General features: G+C 37.8%; 1 protein-coding gene across 2 annotated transcripts in view; it reads right to left on the minus strand.

The window, feature by feature from the left end:
- Nucleotides 1-18,182, minus strand: part of LOC121313698 (collagen alpha-1(XXII) chain-like) — a 128,124-nt gene that overhangs the window by 96,482 nt on the left and 13,460 nt on the right. For both annotated transcript variants that reach the window (XM_041246501.1, XM_041246500.1), the window contains exon 4: nt 1,729-1,806. In XM_041246501.1, coding sequence (XP_041102435.1) covers nt 1,729-1,806 — 78 coding nt within the window. The remainder of the gene's footprint in view (nt 1-1,728; nt 1,807-18,182) is intronic.

Genomic DNA, 18,182 nt, shown 5'->3' on the forward strand with positions numbered 1-18,182 from the left:
TAGTAAATGTACCTCTGTTTGACAATAGGAAAACACCATTAGATAGCAGTTGATTGCATCTGTACCGAAATCTGACAGTTTTTCACTTTTAATGTGGCAGCATACAATTTTTGACACTGTGCTTTCCTTTATGGTTACCCGTCCTCACTCAGCAATGCGACTCTCAGTTGCATCAATGTAAAGTGAACTTCATGTCAAAGCAAAATGGGTCTGGTGAGATGTAGGATTCTTAACACCAAATCAATTGAGGCTATAGCTGCTTATTCTGAGTGGCTATGCAGGAAAGCAAACACATTGAATGTGCTTGAATTACAAAATAATGTATTCATTAGTTCTAATCTGCCCAAATTAGCAGGTACTTTTTCTCATTTAAAAAAAAAACAAAACAATAAAATAGGTGTACATTACAGGCTGGAGTAAACATTGTGGTGCAAAAAGTTCTTTCAATGAACAGATCCTTTTTTTAATGTACTGTACTGTGTGTCTTCTGGTGTTGCACTAAAGTAAGAGCAAATGAGTCCAAACTGTAATGAGGCTTAAACTGAAGTGATTCTCAACATGTAATTTGGATTGGCATCGAGCAGCATGTAATCAACTCAGAACGCTATTTTGAACTGGTATGGAAACCCCAAGCTCGAATGGGCGCACTGCAGAAAAAAACTAAAATAATTGTCCTGGAACTAAAACCAAAGAGCCAGCAAACTCCCAGTGATATATTTGACATTTCTTTTTAAAAAGACACTTCTGGTTATTTAAAACAATAACCTACTGGGCCAGATTAGGACTATGTTGTAAACTAGTGCTGGTGTAGTAGTAGTAGAGTGCTATAGGAACGCCTCTTCCCCTCATTCCAATATGTAATTGTTCCTAATACACCCATGTGTATCAATAGCCTGGGGTGGTCTTGTGAACCAGCTGACATGTGTACAATAAATGAAGACTGTATGTCTCTGAATGTTCCAGTTTTCTTCAACCTGGGCTACAATGCAAACATCTATCCTATTTAAATGGTTAAGTGAATATTCTACTGTGTCAGTGAGTTGTTAAGGCCTCTGGAATTCTAACCTCTATCCTGCTGACCACAAGGCACCAACTAAGCTTCCACATGCCAATCCACTTCCTGCTGGCCTAGACATGTAAACTACTGGGCTCTCAGCTCGTACATTTTACTCAGGGTTCGCTTCTTGATTAGTTTGTCGCTTTCTTGCTTTGTTATGTGTTGTGGTGTGGGTCATCTTTGGCTTCTCAAGCATATAACTTTTAAAAGAATGTGTAAAATGCAATGCAGTGGCTCAGGTCATCTTTTATAGAACTCATTTTATTGTGCATAACAAAATGTTTGAACTAAAATTGGGAACTGATCTTTGTCAAGTCAAAGTTGTCTGTTGGACCCTGGATTCACCATAAACAAGGGCAACATTGTGACTAGTTGTACGATTCTGCTTAGTTTGTGCAGGTGAACTGAGCTTAGGTTAGGGGTCTAATTACATTCACATATTAACAGTAGGTCTAAAATTGGTCCTTTTTTTTAACAAACTAATAGATAAAAAAAATAGTATATTGAAGTACTGCTTTCTTGATTTGAAACGTTCATAATTACTGATTAGAATAACTTTGTATTCCCTAACAAAGTAATAGATATACAACAAACAGCTTTATGTACTTAACTAAAAGGTGCATATATGAAAAAAAAAGCAATGCATGCATAAACCAACCTTATTTCCTTACCTGGGATTTCATCTGTATTTCCTCCACTGCTAGTTTTAAACCGGTCACCTTCCACCTTAATATTGGGGCACAACGCATCTGAGAACAGTAAATGAAGAGAAAAGAAAAGTTTCAATAACCCACCACTGGATCTTTTAAAATGTGATAGGAATTTGATTTAATTTCAACATCTCTCTTGTTGTTTAGTGATTCTCAAGACATTTAAGTATGTACTGCTTATATCTAGAAACTAGAACAATTATGACAAATAAATTTAACCTTTCTATTTTAGGTTGAAATTTGACTTAAACACAAATCGTCTTATTATGTCAGCAGAACTTTAATGCAAATAATAAACTATTATTATATACAGTGGCTCTCAAAAGTATTCACTACATCATGAAGATGAAGGAACATTCAAAGCAAATCCGGAATAAGGTTTCTTACCCGGATCAGGTGGGAGAACATTCACAATCACGAAAAAAGGGTGAAGGAGAATTCGTCCTACACGGGAGTTACAGGTCGTCCCCACGGCTGAGCTGGGAGACACTGTGCATACAATGGAGACACTGTGCATACAACAACAATAGCCCGGGTGCTTCACAAAACTGGCCTTTATAGGAGAGGGGGGGCGTTCTGGGCTTAGCCCTGTGTCTTCACAAAACTGAGGTAATGGGCCTGGAATTTGGTTAAGGTTTGAAGCAAAAACAAAATCTCAAACCGTTTTTCTTCCGAGACCTCCGAACGCATCTAACACAGGACCAAGCACTACATGGCCAAAGATGTCGCAGTAAGATGCATCCTCTACTTTCAGCCATCACCTGGCATGTGAAGAGGCTTCAGAGGGAGTATAATGGATGTCCAAAAGTGGCAAAGTCTGGAGGACACCTGCTCAGAGGGGAAAATGGATGTAGCAAGTATAGAGAAATTCTGGAGGAAAACCTGCTGAAGTCTGCAAGAGACCTGGGACTTGGGAGAAGATTCATCTTCCAGCAGAATAATGACCCCAAACATACAGCTAAAACCACACTGGAGTGGCTTAAAAACAAAAAGGTCAATGTCCTGGAGTGGCCCAGTCAAAGCCCGGACCTCAATCCAATTGAGAGTATGTGGAAAGAGTTGAAAATTGCTGTTCACCAAAGGTCTCCATTCAACTTGACTGAGCTTGAGCAATTTTGCAAAGAAGAATGGGCAAAAATTGCAGTGTCCAGATGTGCAAAGCTGGTAGAAACTTATCCAACTACACCCATGGCTGTAATTGCTGCCAAAGGTGCCTCTACCAAATATTGACTCAAGGGGGTGAATACTTATGCAATCAATTATTTTCTGTTTTGTATTTGCAATTAATTTAGAACAATTTGTAGATTTTATTTTTTACTTTGACATGATGGACTTTTTTGTGTTGATCAGTGGCAAATCCATTTTGATTCCATGTTGTAACACAATAAAATGTGAAAAATTCCAAGGGGGGTGAATCCTTTTGAGAGCCACTGTACATATTATGTGCAGTGTACAGTATTTACAGGGTCAGGTAGTCTCCCCTGCTGACTTATGACAGTGGGATGGGGCACACCAACTATAAAGTCCTAACTTTAGCAAAATGGAAAAATACAATATTTGATACCAGATCTGAACTGTCAAGTGTTGACTAAAAATGCAAGACGACTCGTTGAAATCTGTAACATTCTATAGTGCATCACATTTAAACATGTTACAGACTATGTTAACCTAATCTGTTAGAAACTGTTTCAAACTAGTCCTTTGTGCTGTTCTGTTTTCACACAGTGTCTCCACTCCTACACACATCTTGATTAGACACCTGCCAACTTTGGCTCTCTGCCCAGAGCCCAAGATACGAGAGACTGCAAATGTCTTGTTTAGCTAGTTACACATGCTTTAAAACTTTAACATTGAAGTAAAGAAACTTATAATCAAATACATAATTAAAATTTTATGCAGAATGTCTTCAACTACAATGTCAAAATGTAAAAAAAGCAGATAATGTTTAATACAAAATATGTATTTAGTTCAAACATGATGTATACTGTACTATTATTGATAAACATATATTTAAGTTGTTTTATTAATATGCAGCTCTAATCAAATGAAATTTGTGAAAAATAAAATGAAAAATGATAAAGAAATAAAAATTATTTCACAGGACTCTATATATAACCAAACGGACCACACATCAAATCTTTTGTGCAAATCCATTGAACGGGGTCAAAGTTATGAAAGTATAGATTTTTTTTTTCTTAACATTAAACTGCCTACTCAAGCTTAATTCTAGTGGCACTAGCACTGGGCAAAACCTTGTGCTTTTTATTAAATATTCTTACGCCAATAAAGGGACCACAAAAGTAGTTTCATTTATAGCTTTGAACTACACACTAAATTAAGCTGAGCAAATTGATTTAATTGAAACATGCAAAAGTAAGTAAATATGTATTTTGATGCAATTTTACATCGCTATTGAAATGATCCACCAGGAAGGAGAGTTGAGACGGCAATTCATTTTTTTTTTTTTTCTGTGAGTGCAAGACACTGTTGTTTCCGTAGAACAGGAGTAAAAAAAATAAATAATGCCATCTCAGATTTCAATAATTTTTCAAGGTCTGTGTCAGAAAGGGGTGGATAGTGTGCAGAAGTGTCTTTTTGTGTTTTTCTGTAGTGTTTACAAACTGCTAAAAATGCATTATTTGAAATGACAAAGTCGGGGTGAGTGAATATAAAGACAGCAATATTTTTTGTTATTTTTTTTCATTGGTATTTATGTCTGTTTTACTATCTTCTAGTTTTCGTTGGTAAGTCTCTCAGACTGTCATGTGTTTACCGTCAGTGCTCCCATCACAGGTTCCACTCATGGAAAAATGAGAAAGACCGTTTTGTACCAGAAAAAAAACAATATAAGCACAAACGTCTGGTATAACAATATAATTTCCAAACAGCATTACATTTACAATAACATGCATACAGCTTATACTGCTATTTAGGTTAAACTACAGTATTGGAAAACTACACTCACAGTACAGCTCTGTACTGTGCTGTATTTAAATGGTGCTTCAAGCAGTAAAAACACATTAAAACAAAAACAGCAACCAGCTTGTAACACTGAAACCTAAAGTAATGAAAAGACGGTATCATAAACACAATATAAAATATGAGTGCATGAAACGAGCTGTACTGTCTGCTGGCACTTGTTTTTAAGAAATTAAATATCGATAACAGTACAGTACAATGGATTCCCCAGATGCATTATTTTAAAATTGTAACACATTTGAATTAGAAATATGTTACAAACCTGCTCTGTACAACATTGTTATAAAAACACATGTTATTTAATATTTTTTTGCTCATCGTGTATCTATAATATTGAATAGTAGGTGTCAGTTTTAGTGTCAGCAGCATACTCTCCATACCGTATGTTTCTGTTTACAGTAAACGTTTGAAGCATTGATATCCTGGCCAGGTTTTTTTGGCACATTTTCTGGTGTTCGTTGACTGTTACTTCCAGACGTGTCTCCAAATGTATGAGCTGGAAGAGTTAGTTTACACCGATGACAGTCGCAGATTTGTGCCCCTGTAATTTAATGACCTTTGATTTTACAGTGCATACCGTCCAGCCTTGCCCGGCACTGACAGGCAGACACCCAACACCTGTGGTATTAGTTGATATTGGCAGCCCAAGTGACACCTCTCTACTTGTGGCCTCTGCATCCCATGGGATCACTTAGCTGTACTGATCATGCACAGAAGGAGAGTATTCCACTGAGGCATCACAAGCTGGTTAAGATTCCTTTCTTAGCTGGAGGAGACATGCTTGAATTAGAAAGTATGAGCCGAAGTCTTGACCTTGTTATCAATACAGCATTTTTTAATTTACTTTAGCATTTTTTTTTAGAGCAGTTGTTGATTTCCTTATAAAATAATTATTTTCAAAAAATGAAATTAAATAAAATACAAAGCACTTATTGCAGTTGCAACATCTTTAGCTAGATTTGTTTGGTGGTGGTCTCTCTCATGTTATCTTTCTGACTGCCCGTTTTAACACTGAATAATGTTCTTTAATATTGTGATAAATCACTGGTCATGGTAATGGCTGTATGGATCTAGGGCTCAGTAAAATATATATTCTGACTTCCTGACAAATACCGTCGGGGTGCCAATTGGGCTGTATTCTGTCATTGTTGGCTGGTCCATATGTGTGTGATGGGTTTCAGTGGAGATCAGATTACAGGGTTTTGATTTGGTTTGTTTTTTACCAGCAGCTGTAAGCAGAGGATTTGTCAGTAGCTCCTGGATTAGGTTCAATGATTTCAATCAAGTGCACTTAACACCTGGCATGTGTAATGACTTGCAGTATTAGGGTAAAAATGAAATTGTTCTGGTAATGCATATGCAATGCCACTGGCATTTACATGGTACTACAAAGGCAGGCAGGTCTATCATTTTTGTAGAAACACAGTGTCTGGTCTGCATTTATATGTTACCAAATGTATTTAATTAACCATAATGGAACCCTTGAGATATACATCTCATTTCGAGGGGGTCCTGGCTGTTTCAAGGGGGTCCTGTTTACATGGAAGGCATTAAAAAAAAACTTTACATTTTAAAACAATTGGGATTTTGTTGAAACATGTACTGCTGCATACAGACCACATAGGATGTAGACGTGTTAAAGGAATGCATTTCTTGCAGATACTGCGTTCTGTAAATCTTAACAGAGGGATTGACGCAAAAACGGTCATTTTCTAATGAAGTTCACGGAGCAGATCCAATATGCTCTAAAAATACAAATGTGAATAAGCGAGTCTTGCACTGAGGGCATGAAGTACTGAATGTCTCTGCGACGAACAATTAAAATGGATTAATAACACACCGTAGAGAAACCTTATGGTATATATTGCATAGCAATCTGTCTGCTGGGCAACAGGCAACCAACAAAAGCTTGATAGTAGTATAGTTCTGTAAAAACGAAACTCACAAGCAACTGTTAATTTTTCATCTGATGACAAAGTTGGAAGAATTCTCATTATCGTTAATTTAATATGTACTTAATATTTCTAAATAAGTTAAAGCAAACTTTCTGCTGTTGAATAATGAATGCCCATAACACACACACACACAAAAAAAGATGTAAATACATAAATGTATGTATTTTTGTTCTGAGCATTATATAATGCAGGCATGGTGGGCCCTAAATCAGCTGGAAGCTCTACACTATAGCGCAATTAGCATATAGGTTAATCCAGCCCTCTAGTGGTGTTGTGAAAAGACAGATTTCATGGATATAATATAATTTTGAGTGCTCAATGGGTATGCTTAGTCAAATAGATGAGGAGGTGAGCAATATTTTAGGTGGACTGAATTCAAATGAATATTACAGCCATCAAAAAGCAACTACACTACCTTTCTAGGGAGCAGACACTAATCATCTCAACCATTCACAGGACATTAATTGCCATCACTGTTTAGCACAAGGAGAGGAATATTAGATGTGCTGTTTGCATTTCATATCTATATGTGTGTGTGTGTGTGTGTGTGTGTGTGTGTGTGTTTTCGTCAACCTATCTAAGTGGGGACATAGGCGTGGTTACACATCCACCAAGTGGGGACTCGGTCGCCAATTGGGGACCAAATCCAAGTACCGGTAGTTTTTATTTTTTTTATTTTTTTATTTTCAGAAATGCTTCTTCCTGCTCCAAATGTAGCTAAATGTCACTAATCTATCCTGTGATGGTCACCATGGCGATCACACACTCTTTCATCCTAAGTCACATGAACCGGACCTGAGGTACTGCAAGTTTTTTTGCTTAAATACAAAGAAAAAAATGATGTAGCCTAAATTATGTAGCCTACATGTCTTTCCCTTCGTATCGGAGGTGCTTTGCTGCTTGTGTGACTTTTTGAGTTAAATAAATAAATAATCTTCACATTAAACTTTCTCCAAACTGTACACCTAAGTGTAAGCAAGTACATGTTAGCTTTCTGCAACACTAGCTTCTTTGCATTGCCCCTCCCATGCAGACTGCATCAGTGCTACAGCACTTCAGTGCGAAAGGCAGGTCGCTCTCTGTGCTTTTAGAAAAATGATGGCGCTGCAAACTACAAAAACTCATTGTTGGCAGGCACCCAGACCTCAATGGCTGATCACTTCTCTCAGCTTTTATGTATAAACAGGGCCTGTAATTATCCTTAATTATCTGTTTTTTGGGGGAGGGGTATGTTCCCTGCCCTTTTCTTTTTTTATTCACTGTTATTTATAAATACAGAATGTTTTGGCCTGGAGTTTATACACTGCAGTATGTAAAGCCCCTTTCACACTGGCATGCTCTACCTGGGTAGGAACCTACCTGGGTCGGGACCCGGTGTCATGCGGGTCGGCTACATGATTTCACAGTGCTTTTGATTAAGCAGGGTTGACCTGGGTGACAGATGCAAGTGCATAATGTGCGTATCAGTGCCCCGGAAGCAGCTTGTTACGGACGCTTCCATCCAAGCTTCTCTGGAATTAATCATTGGACCAAATGTTGATGAGCAAACTTTTCTTCATCCCTACTGCGACCTGGCTCATATTGCATCTCAATCAACAAAAATATAGCTAAACAGAAGTGAAACCTTCACGCAGGCGTGGCTGTTTGTTATTATGTCTGCTTACGATCGTCCATCATGCATTTTGTCTCGCTCAGCCCGGGAACAACCCAGGTACAAGGTTTTACACTGGGTGAGCAGAAGCATAGGGATACAATACATCACAATGAGCAAGTAAGAAAACATTTTGAGGTTCTTAAACACTTGACTGATTCTGTTGTTGAACATGGCAAGAACTGGCGATCAGAAGGCATGCTAAAGGCACCAATTCCTCAAATCGAGGTAATTGTGTGGAATTACTTTCTCTGATTTCTGATTATGACAGTGTGTGAGCACCCTCACTGGGGCATGACTGTTTACAATGAGTCATGTTGTTGTACTTGTTATGTACTTGTAGTGTTGTTGTACTTGTTATGTACTTGTTATGTTGTTGTAGTATGTTGTATGTAACTGACTCTGGGGTGGTGTTTTATTGTTGCAGTATGAAGCCGTGTTAATTTAATTCCATGTGCAGCTTAGCCACGCTGTTTTATATCAATAACTGTATATTATAGTAACAGTAACTAAAATCCTAAATATGTAATGTCAAAGAAAAGAAAAGAAACGCTTGCATGTTTGTAGGTACTATTATGCATTGTTACAAATACTGTGTGCGCGAGTGCAGTGTAAAAAAGAAACAAATAACTTAAATAAGGTTTTATATATGATGTTTTAAATATGCAACTATTTAAAGATATATATATATATATATATATATATATATATATATATATATATATATATATATATATATATATATATATATATGTGTGTGTGTGTGTGTGTGTTTGTGTGTATAAAAACAGTACTAAATTGTTTAATTAAGGCTGTTAAACTATGGGCATGGCTGGCTCTTTCAAAGGTTGCCTGTCTGTAAGGGAGAGAATTCAATGGAGAGGACTGACCAGTAAGTCAACCAGTGCTTAATATCACTTAGACCCCGTCACAGACAGCAATCACTTGTCAATAGCCACAGTATTCTCGGATCTGCAATTCCCTCTTTGGCAATATGTACTTTCTTTCTGTATCACTAGGTTATGGAGTTTTTTTAATAGAAGTTTCCTATATGCAAGAAAAATAATAGATTTTTTTTTACATTTTTGCTTTCATTAATTGTAGGGAATAACTATTGGCAGGTTTATACACTATAACGGATGAGTTTGTATGTGTTCACAGTAAACAATTCTGAAAAATATAATTCTCCAACATTTGACATTTCTCATCCAGGGCACTGTAGGGTTACCTTAATTACTGGTTTCTGGCATGTCTGTGGCCTGTCTGCACAATTACTGCCATATATATATATATATTATATACTGTACTGTAGATTCAGGGAACCACTGCCATGTATATACTGTACTGTAGACTCAGGGAACCACTGCCATGTATATATTGTACTGTAGACTCAGGGAACCACTGCCATGTATATATTGTACTGTAGACTCAGGGAACCACTGCCATGTATATATTGTACTGTAGACTCAGGGAACCACTGCCATGTATATATTGTACTGTAGACTCAGGGAACCACTGCCATGTATATATTGTACTGTAGACTCAGGGAACCACTGCCATGTATATATTGTACTGTAGACTCAGGGAACCACTGCCATGTATATATTGTACTGTAGATTCAGGGAACCACTGCCATGTATATATTGTACTGTAGACTCAGGGAACCACTGCCATGTATATACTGTACTGTAGACTCAGGGAACCACTGCCATGTATATATTGTACTGTAGACTCAGGGAACCACTGCCATGTATATACTGTACTGTAGACTCAGGGAACCACTGCCATGCAGATGCAGGGAACCACCTAAATATTTTTTTGACTGTGTTGTAAGTTCTATACTGCACTAGTTCCCTATTGTGAAGGCAACAAGGACTGGTTGCACATTAACTAGTCAATGAAAGGGAAAATTCTGGGAGTAAAAAAGTATTCTAGGAGTAAAAAGTTATTTTGGGAGTAAAACAAAGTTTCTCTAGGGTTAAAGGGCAGTCACACGTCAATCCCTACTGCCACACCAGCAACCACATTGAAAAGACCGCTCTTCAGAATAGACATGAAACAAACCTAAATGTGTCGTGTGAACAAGGAATAATAACAAGGATGTATTCCTGACCCAACATATTTCTAAGAAGCTTCCCCATTCAAAGACAGGGCAGGACCCTTTTCAAGTGTAGAGTACAGCTAAAAGGACGACCCTGCATGCATATTTTTTTAAATGGCACTATGGTTTACTTTGTATTTTTTTCCTAGTCCCTTCTAAAAAGAGTGGTCCCTGTCATTGTGGCTGAGGCGTATCATTTTTCAAACATTTTAATGTAAATTGCTTCGGGTGAATCTTTAACGACTGTACTTGAGGAGAAGTATAAAAGTCCCACCCAGGTCTAAGCATATTTGATATGTGACTCTGTAATATTGAACCATTTACAGATGGTTGGGCATTTGACAAATGTGTCTGTTGTAGAATACAGCTGCAATCGTCTGTTACTATGACAATCCACAAATCAATTGTTTTATTAGATTCACTGTAAGGACAAGATGTTTCTAAATACGTGTTACCTTGTGATAGCAGCTTGAGAGAGTACCTGGCAGAAGTCTTCATGACAAGTACTGCACCTAGAATGTATCACACTGTAGGGTTAGTTAATGCCCAGGAAAAATTGTTATGGTTCAGTACCACCGTGTGTTTATAGCCAGCATGTGCTGTTATAAGAAGGGCTTATGCCTGTGATACATGATCTAGAGAAGTAAACGGGATAATGAGAAATGTGCATTTCATTACTACTCTGAAAGAGATTAGCAAACCGGTACTTCAGTAGCAAAAAATAAACATGTGTAAACTCCTATACACTTATGAATGCATTTCTGACAGATTACTGTCGACACCACATTCATTATGGGAAAGGGTGTAGCAACTTTTACAAGGGATATTCTACCACAAAGTTTCTAGATTTGTTTTAAACATATACTGAAGCATCCAAGTTAACTTTTTTTTTTTTTTTTTTTTTTTGAGAGTGGTAAATAGCTATGTTTTACATGTCAATGCAGTTACAGATGAATTCAAATGAAAAAATCTTAGAGTTTATAATCTAATATTCTTGGTATATACCTTATATAAAGTATTCAAGGTAATGATGCTGAAATTCAGATATACAGTGCCTATAGAAAGTCTACACCCCCTCAAAGTTTTTTCACATTTTGTTGTGTCAGTGCCTCAGAGTTTCATACATTTAAATGATGATTTTTTTTTCCACTTATCTACTCATCATACTCCACAATGTTAAGGGGAAAAAAGTTTTTATTGAGAAAAAAATTATATCTAAAAAATACAAAACTGAAAGATCATAATTGGATAAGTCTCCACCCCCCAGTTAATACTTGGTGGAAGCACCTTTGGCAGCAATTACAGCTGTGAGTCTGTTGGGATAGGTCTCTACCAACTTTGCACATCTAGATTTGGCAATATTTGAGCATTCTTCTTTACAAAACTTTTCCAGCTCTGTCAAGTTCTTTGGGGAGCATTGATGGGCAACAATATTCAAGTCACGCCACAAATTTTCGGTTGGATTTAGGTCAGGGCTCTGACTGGGCCACTCAAGGACATTTACGTTTTTGTTCCTTAGCCACTCCAATGTAGCTTTGACTGTGTGCTTTGGGTCGTTGTCATGCTGCAAGGTGAACTTCTGTCCCAGTTTCAGCTTTCTTGCAGAAGGCAGCAGGTTTTCCTTAAGGACTTCTCTGTACTTTGCTCCATTCATTTCCCTTTCTATCCTGACAAGTGTCCCAGGCCCTGCTGATGAGAAACATCCCCATAACATGATGCTGCTACCACCTTGCTTCACAGTTGGGTGATGTGCTGTGTTGGGTTTGCACCAAACATAATGCTTTGCATTTAGGCCAAAAAGTTCCATTTTAGTTTCGTCAGACCACAAAACTTTTTGCCACATGGCTACAGAATCTCCTGAGTGTTTTTTGCATACTTCAAACAGGATTCAAGGTGGGCTTTCTTGAGTAATGGCTTCCTTCTTGCCACCCTACCATACAGGCTAGATGTGTGGAGTGCTTGGGATATTGTTGTCACATGCACACTTTGACCAGTCTTGGCCATAAAAGTCTGTAGCTCTTGCAAAGTTGCCATTGGCCTCTTGATAGCCTCTCTGATCAGTCTCCTTCTTGTTTGGTCATCCAGTTTGGTGGGATGGCCTGATCTTGGCAGGGTCTTCATGGTGCCATACACCTTCCACTTCTTAATAATCGTCTTGACCATGCTCCAAGGGATATTCAAGGCCTTTGATATTTTGTTATACCCATCCCCTGATCTGTGCCTTTCAACAACTTTGTCCCGGAGTTCTTTTTAAAGCGCCTTGGTGCTCATGGTTGAGTCTTTGCTTTGAAATGCACTACCCAGCAGAGGGAACCTACAGGAACTGCTGAATTTATCCTGAAATCATGTGAATCACTACAATTTAACACAGGTGGAGGCCACTTAACTTGATGTGTGATTTTGAAGGCGATTGGTTACACCTGAGCTCATTTAGGATTGCTATTACAAGGGGGGTGGTCACTTATCCAACCAAGCTATTTCAGTTTTTATTTTTAATAAATTTTACAGAATTTTACAGCCCTTTCGAACCATTCCGTGGACCTCTGAGTGTGTGGGCCCGTGTGCTGTTGTACCTGCTGCACCTGCTATTGCTCCATCACTAATTTTAATGCATAATGCTATAAGGCTATAAGGCAACAAAAGATGAACATTTTGAAAGGGGCTGTAGACTTTCTATATGTACTGTATGTTCAAAGAAGGACTAATGAGTAAATTACAAGTCACTGAGGGGGTCAAGGGATGCTTGTACTGTAGATTGTATTTGCATCACTAGGAACTTCAAGTGAGAGGGGATGTTCTGTCAACTTTAACTTGGAGCTGGTTTAACCAGTGGAAGCAGAGTCTTTACCACTATACTAAAGAGCTGGGCTCGTCTGCACTCTTTCTTCTCATCTCATCTCATCTCACCAACATGGGGGCTCCCGAGTGGCGCATCCAGTAAAGGTGCTCCACGTGGAGTGCAGGATGTCTGCAGATCACTCATTGCCAACCGTGACCGGGGGTTCCTAGGGGGCAGCGTACAATTGGCCGAGCTCCACCCGGGTAGGGAAGGATTAAGTCAGCAGGGCAATCCATGGTATACTGCGCACCAGCGACCCCTGTGGCTGATAGGGCGCCTGCGGGTCTGCAGTGGAGCCATTCAGATCTGTGCTGTCCTCTGGCATTACAGGTCTGGAGGCTTCGCTGTGGATCTGCAGTGTGAAAAATGACAGATTGGCAGGAACACAATTTGGAGGACCAATGTTTCAGCCTCTGCTCTTCGAGTCGCCGGGGGGTTGCAGTGGTAATCGGGATAAAAGTTTGAATTGGGCACTCCAAATTGGAGAAAACTGGAGTAAAAACCATTGACGATGACTAAATAAAATAAAGATAAAAACACTCTCCTTGGTTTTGATATAGCTCACTTCATGCAGTGCAAAGCACTTTACAAAGAAAATACATTTAAAATAAACATGTGTACTAAAGGAGAGAATTTAAAAATAATTAAGAATTAGAAAAGTGATCAAAAAAACAATGTAATACAAGTAAAAGAAAACATTCATTTTAACCATTAGAGGCAGCAGAAACAAAACACATTAAAAGTACATTGAATTTAAAAAGGCTATGTTGTAAAAATGTGTCTTAAGTCTTGCTTTAAAAATTGGCACTGAGGGTGCATCTCTGACGGACAATGGCAGTGAGACAAGGAATGAAATGATTTAACTTTACCAATGTTTTTCAGATGATAAAAAGTCACTTTATTAATTTGTTTAATATGAGATTCAAAGCTTAGCTGAATCAAATCTAAACTCCAAGTTTCTCACCTTGGATTTCAAATTTGAAGTCAGATTACTAAAATCTACTTTTGTCAACACTATCTGTTTCAAAGAACCTATTAATAAGACCTGTGTCGTATCTCGGTTTAATGCAAAACATTTTGAGACATTCCTATGGATGTCAGGACTGCCCAGTCCCTGACCACCTTCTGGCACCTCCTCAAGACACACCTCTTCAGACAACACATGTAAAACAACTCTTCGCTTCTGGACAATATAACACTCTGCCTTAATGCACGTTAACTTGTACTTATCTGCTCCCCATTTTACTGTATTTAATCCTGCACTTAACCCAATCTGTGCTATCTTGTATTTGACTTGCACTCATATCTAACCCTAAGGTAACTATCAACACTGTTATCTGCTCTTGACCTGCCTCGATTTCAAATCATACAATGTTTTGTATTTGCTCTTATTAGGGCTGAAGTCTGTATTTTGTATCTTGATCTTAATTGTACTGTAATTCTTGATATGTGTTTTGTGTATACAACTGTAAGTCGCCCTGGGTAAGGGTGTCTGCTAAGAAAAAATAAATAAATAATAATAATAATAATAATAATAATATAATAATAATAATAATAATAATAATAATAATAATAATAATTGAAAATAACACAGGACTGAGAATGAAACCCTAAGGGACATCACATATAATATTAACCAGTCTTGACACAGACTCCCCCAAAGAAACACAATACTGTCTGTCGATGAGGTATGAATGACCTCATTTCTTATGATTGAAACCAGTTCAGAACAGTTCCAGAGAGACCCACCCATTCTTTAAGACGATTCATTAAAATTGCATGATCCACAGTATCAAATGCAGAACTCAGTTCTAAAAGAACTATAACAGACATAGCATTTGAACCAGCACAGATAAGGACATAATTTGCAACCCTAACCAGAGCAGTCTCTGTGCGATGATTTGAATGAAACCCTGACTGAAACTTCTCCAATATAGTATTACTATCGAGGGTACTATTAATCTGTTTAAATACCACCTTTTCAAGAACCTTAGCTAAAAAAGGAAGGTTTGAAATAGGTCTATAATTACTCAGAATTGAGCTAAATTTGATTGGTTAAGTAGGGGTTTCAACAAAGCAGCTGGAAGTATCCCTGTTGACAGAACTATTAATTATAGTTAGAGCATCATTGCACAAGTCACTGAACACATCCTTCAGAAATCTAGCTGGTATTGAATCCAAAGAGCAAGTAGCAGATTTCATCTGCATTACTATCAAATTTAGCTCTAGTACACTGATCAAAGAAAATGAGTCCATTACTGATTCAACCAGTCTAACTGGCATGCTTGAATCAGTCATGCTGTGAAAGTTGATCCCTAATATTCTCTATTTTTGTTTGAAAATAGTTCAGAAATTCTTCACACTTAGTAACTGAGGCCTCCGTGTCAATTACAAGGGAGGATGAGGGATTAACTAGCCTATCAAGTGTTGAGAAAAGGACCCCTGGAGTTATTCTTATTTACTTCAATAAGATTAAAGAAATAGGGGCATCTTGCTGACTTTAAAACTTTGTTGTACTTTGATAAAAGTTGTTTCAAATGTCATAATGGATTTGTAATTTTGTAGCTCTCCATTTACGTTCTGCCTTGCGACGGTCTCTTTTCATTTGACAGATGGCATTGTTAATCCAAGGGACAATATGATTTTAAAAAGCCATTTTCGTTCAGTTAAATCTACCAACTAACTGATAAACCTACTATTTCTGAGAACTTTTTAATTTTGAAGAATTAAGAATGTGTTTCTTAACTGTAGGTACCACACTATTTCTCAGTAAGGGAAAAATAGCCTCAAATAAAATTCAAAAATGAACTGAAACAGTAAGCTCTACAATGGAAGAAATATGAACATCTAGCCCTCAAGAGGTGACCATATCTAAAGTATGATCACAATTTTGGGTACGCCCTGTAACATGCTGAATAAAATCAAGGGAATCCAAGCGCCTTACAAATTCCATGGTCGTTGTATCAGATTCATTATCAATATGCAGATTGAAATCCCCAAGCAATAAATGTCATAATTAGCAGATAAGATAGACAGGAGTTCTGCAAATTCAGACAGAAAGGAACAAATGGGTTTTGGAGGGTGACAGAAAATTTCAGTAAGAACTGGAAGTTGACTATTAACCAATACAAATAAAGATTCAAATGTAGAGTACTCCTCAATGTGTTGCTTATAGTTATAATCTTTATGAAATATACTAGCAGGTCCATTCCCACCCCGTTGAGCATGCTTTCTGGAAAAAGGGTTAATTCAAGTGAGAAGCCTCAGTCAGGGAGATATTATCATCCATGCTGAGCCACATTTCAGTTAAAAAGAAAAAGCCAAGATTATAATCTACAGTAAAATCATTGATTAAAGGTGCTTTGTTTGAGCGAGACAAAGCTTTAAATAAGGCTAGGCATAGAATAACTCAGTCAGCTGAGGGGGTTTAGGAGTGGCGATCGGGCCAATAACAAGATTTTTAAGCTTGGCTCTTGAGACTTTATTATTTTGCCTAAAGCAATGATGGCCAGGTTTGAATTTGATAGTCTCTATAAACTGTATACATGGTTGTATAGCTATCTCAGACTATACTTAATTAGGGCAGTTAGTTTGTACACTACAATCTGTAAAATTAAAACCAGGAGGACCCTCACTGCTGACTACATCTGTAGGACAAATACTTAATGAAACTAAATCACGTGGCTGAAATGTAACATGTCAAAATGTTTTTTCTAAGTAGTTCTCTATATTTTCTACTAATGTGATAGAACCCCTCCTGTTGGGATGCAGACCATCTTTCCAGAAGAATCCCGGTCTTTCCTAAAAACTGTCCCAATTATCAATGAAACACCAATTCTCTGAGGCACACCACTTATCAATGAAACCCTGATTCTCTGAGGCACACCACTTATCAATGAAACCCTGATTCTCTGAGGCACACCACTTATCAATGAAACCCTGATTCTCTGAGGCACACCACTTATCAATGAAACCCTGATTCTCTGAGGCACACCACTTATCAATGAAACCCTGATTCTCTGAGGCACACCACTTATCAATGAAACCCTGATTCTCTGAGGCACACCACTTATCAATGAAACCCTGATTCTCTGAGGCACACCACTTATCAATGAAACCCTGATTCTCTGAGGCACACCACTTATCAATGAAACCCTGATTCTCTGAGGCACACCACTTATCAATGAAACCCTGATTCTCTGAGGCACACCACTTATCAATGAAACCCTGATTCTCTGAGGCACACCACTTATCAATGAAACCCTGATTCTCTGAGGCACACCACTTATCAATGAAACACCAATTCTCTGAGGCACACCACTTATCAATGAAACCCTGATTCTCTGAGGCACACCACTTATCAATGAAACCATGATTCTCTGAGGCACAATTAATTTGCAATTTAATTCAAGTGCAAATTAATTTCTTATAAATTATGACAATCAACACATATTCGCTTTAAAATTCCCACGCAAACAAAATGCAAGAAGCATTGCTCGTTAAGATATTAACATTATTTTGTAAATCAACATAATTTCAGAAACCACATTAGCATGAATATTTAATAACAAGATAGGCATAACAACCTCATAATGTTTTGTTGATTAACATCGGAGTTATCATTTACAATATTTTGAAAATCCTGCCAATAGTATTGACAGTGCTGTGCAAATGATACAGGTGACTTCACAAGACTTTTCTATTGTCACCAATACATTTTATAAGAAATTTAAAACAGGTAGCTCCTTGAACAGCCTTGTATTATGTTTGCAGTTGACTGTAAATCAGGCAGAAACCCTATTTTTAAAGTTGTAATAGAAGCCTCTGGAGCCAGCCCCAAGAGATATCTCATAAGCACTGTATTTACTACTTCTACCAGGGGTTCAGGCA

Source organism: Polyodon spathula, chromosome 3, assembly GCF_017654505.1.
Source record: "Polyodon spathula isolate WHYD16114869_AA chromosome 3, ASM1765450v1, whole genome shotgun sequence".
Lineage (NCBI taxonomy): Eukaryota > Metazoa > Chordata > Actinopteri > Acipenseriformes > Polyodontidae > Polyodon > Polyodon spathula.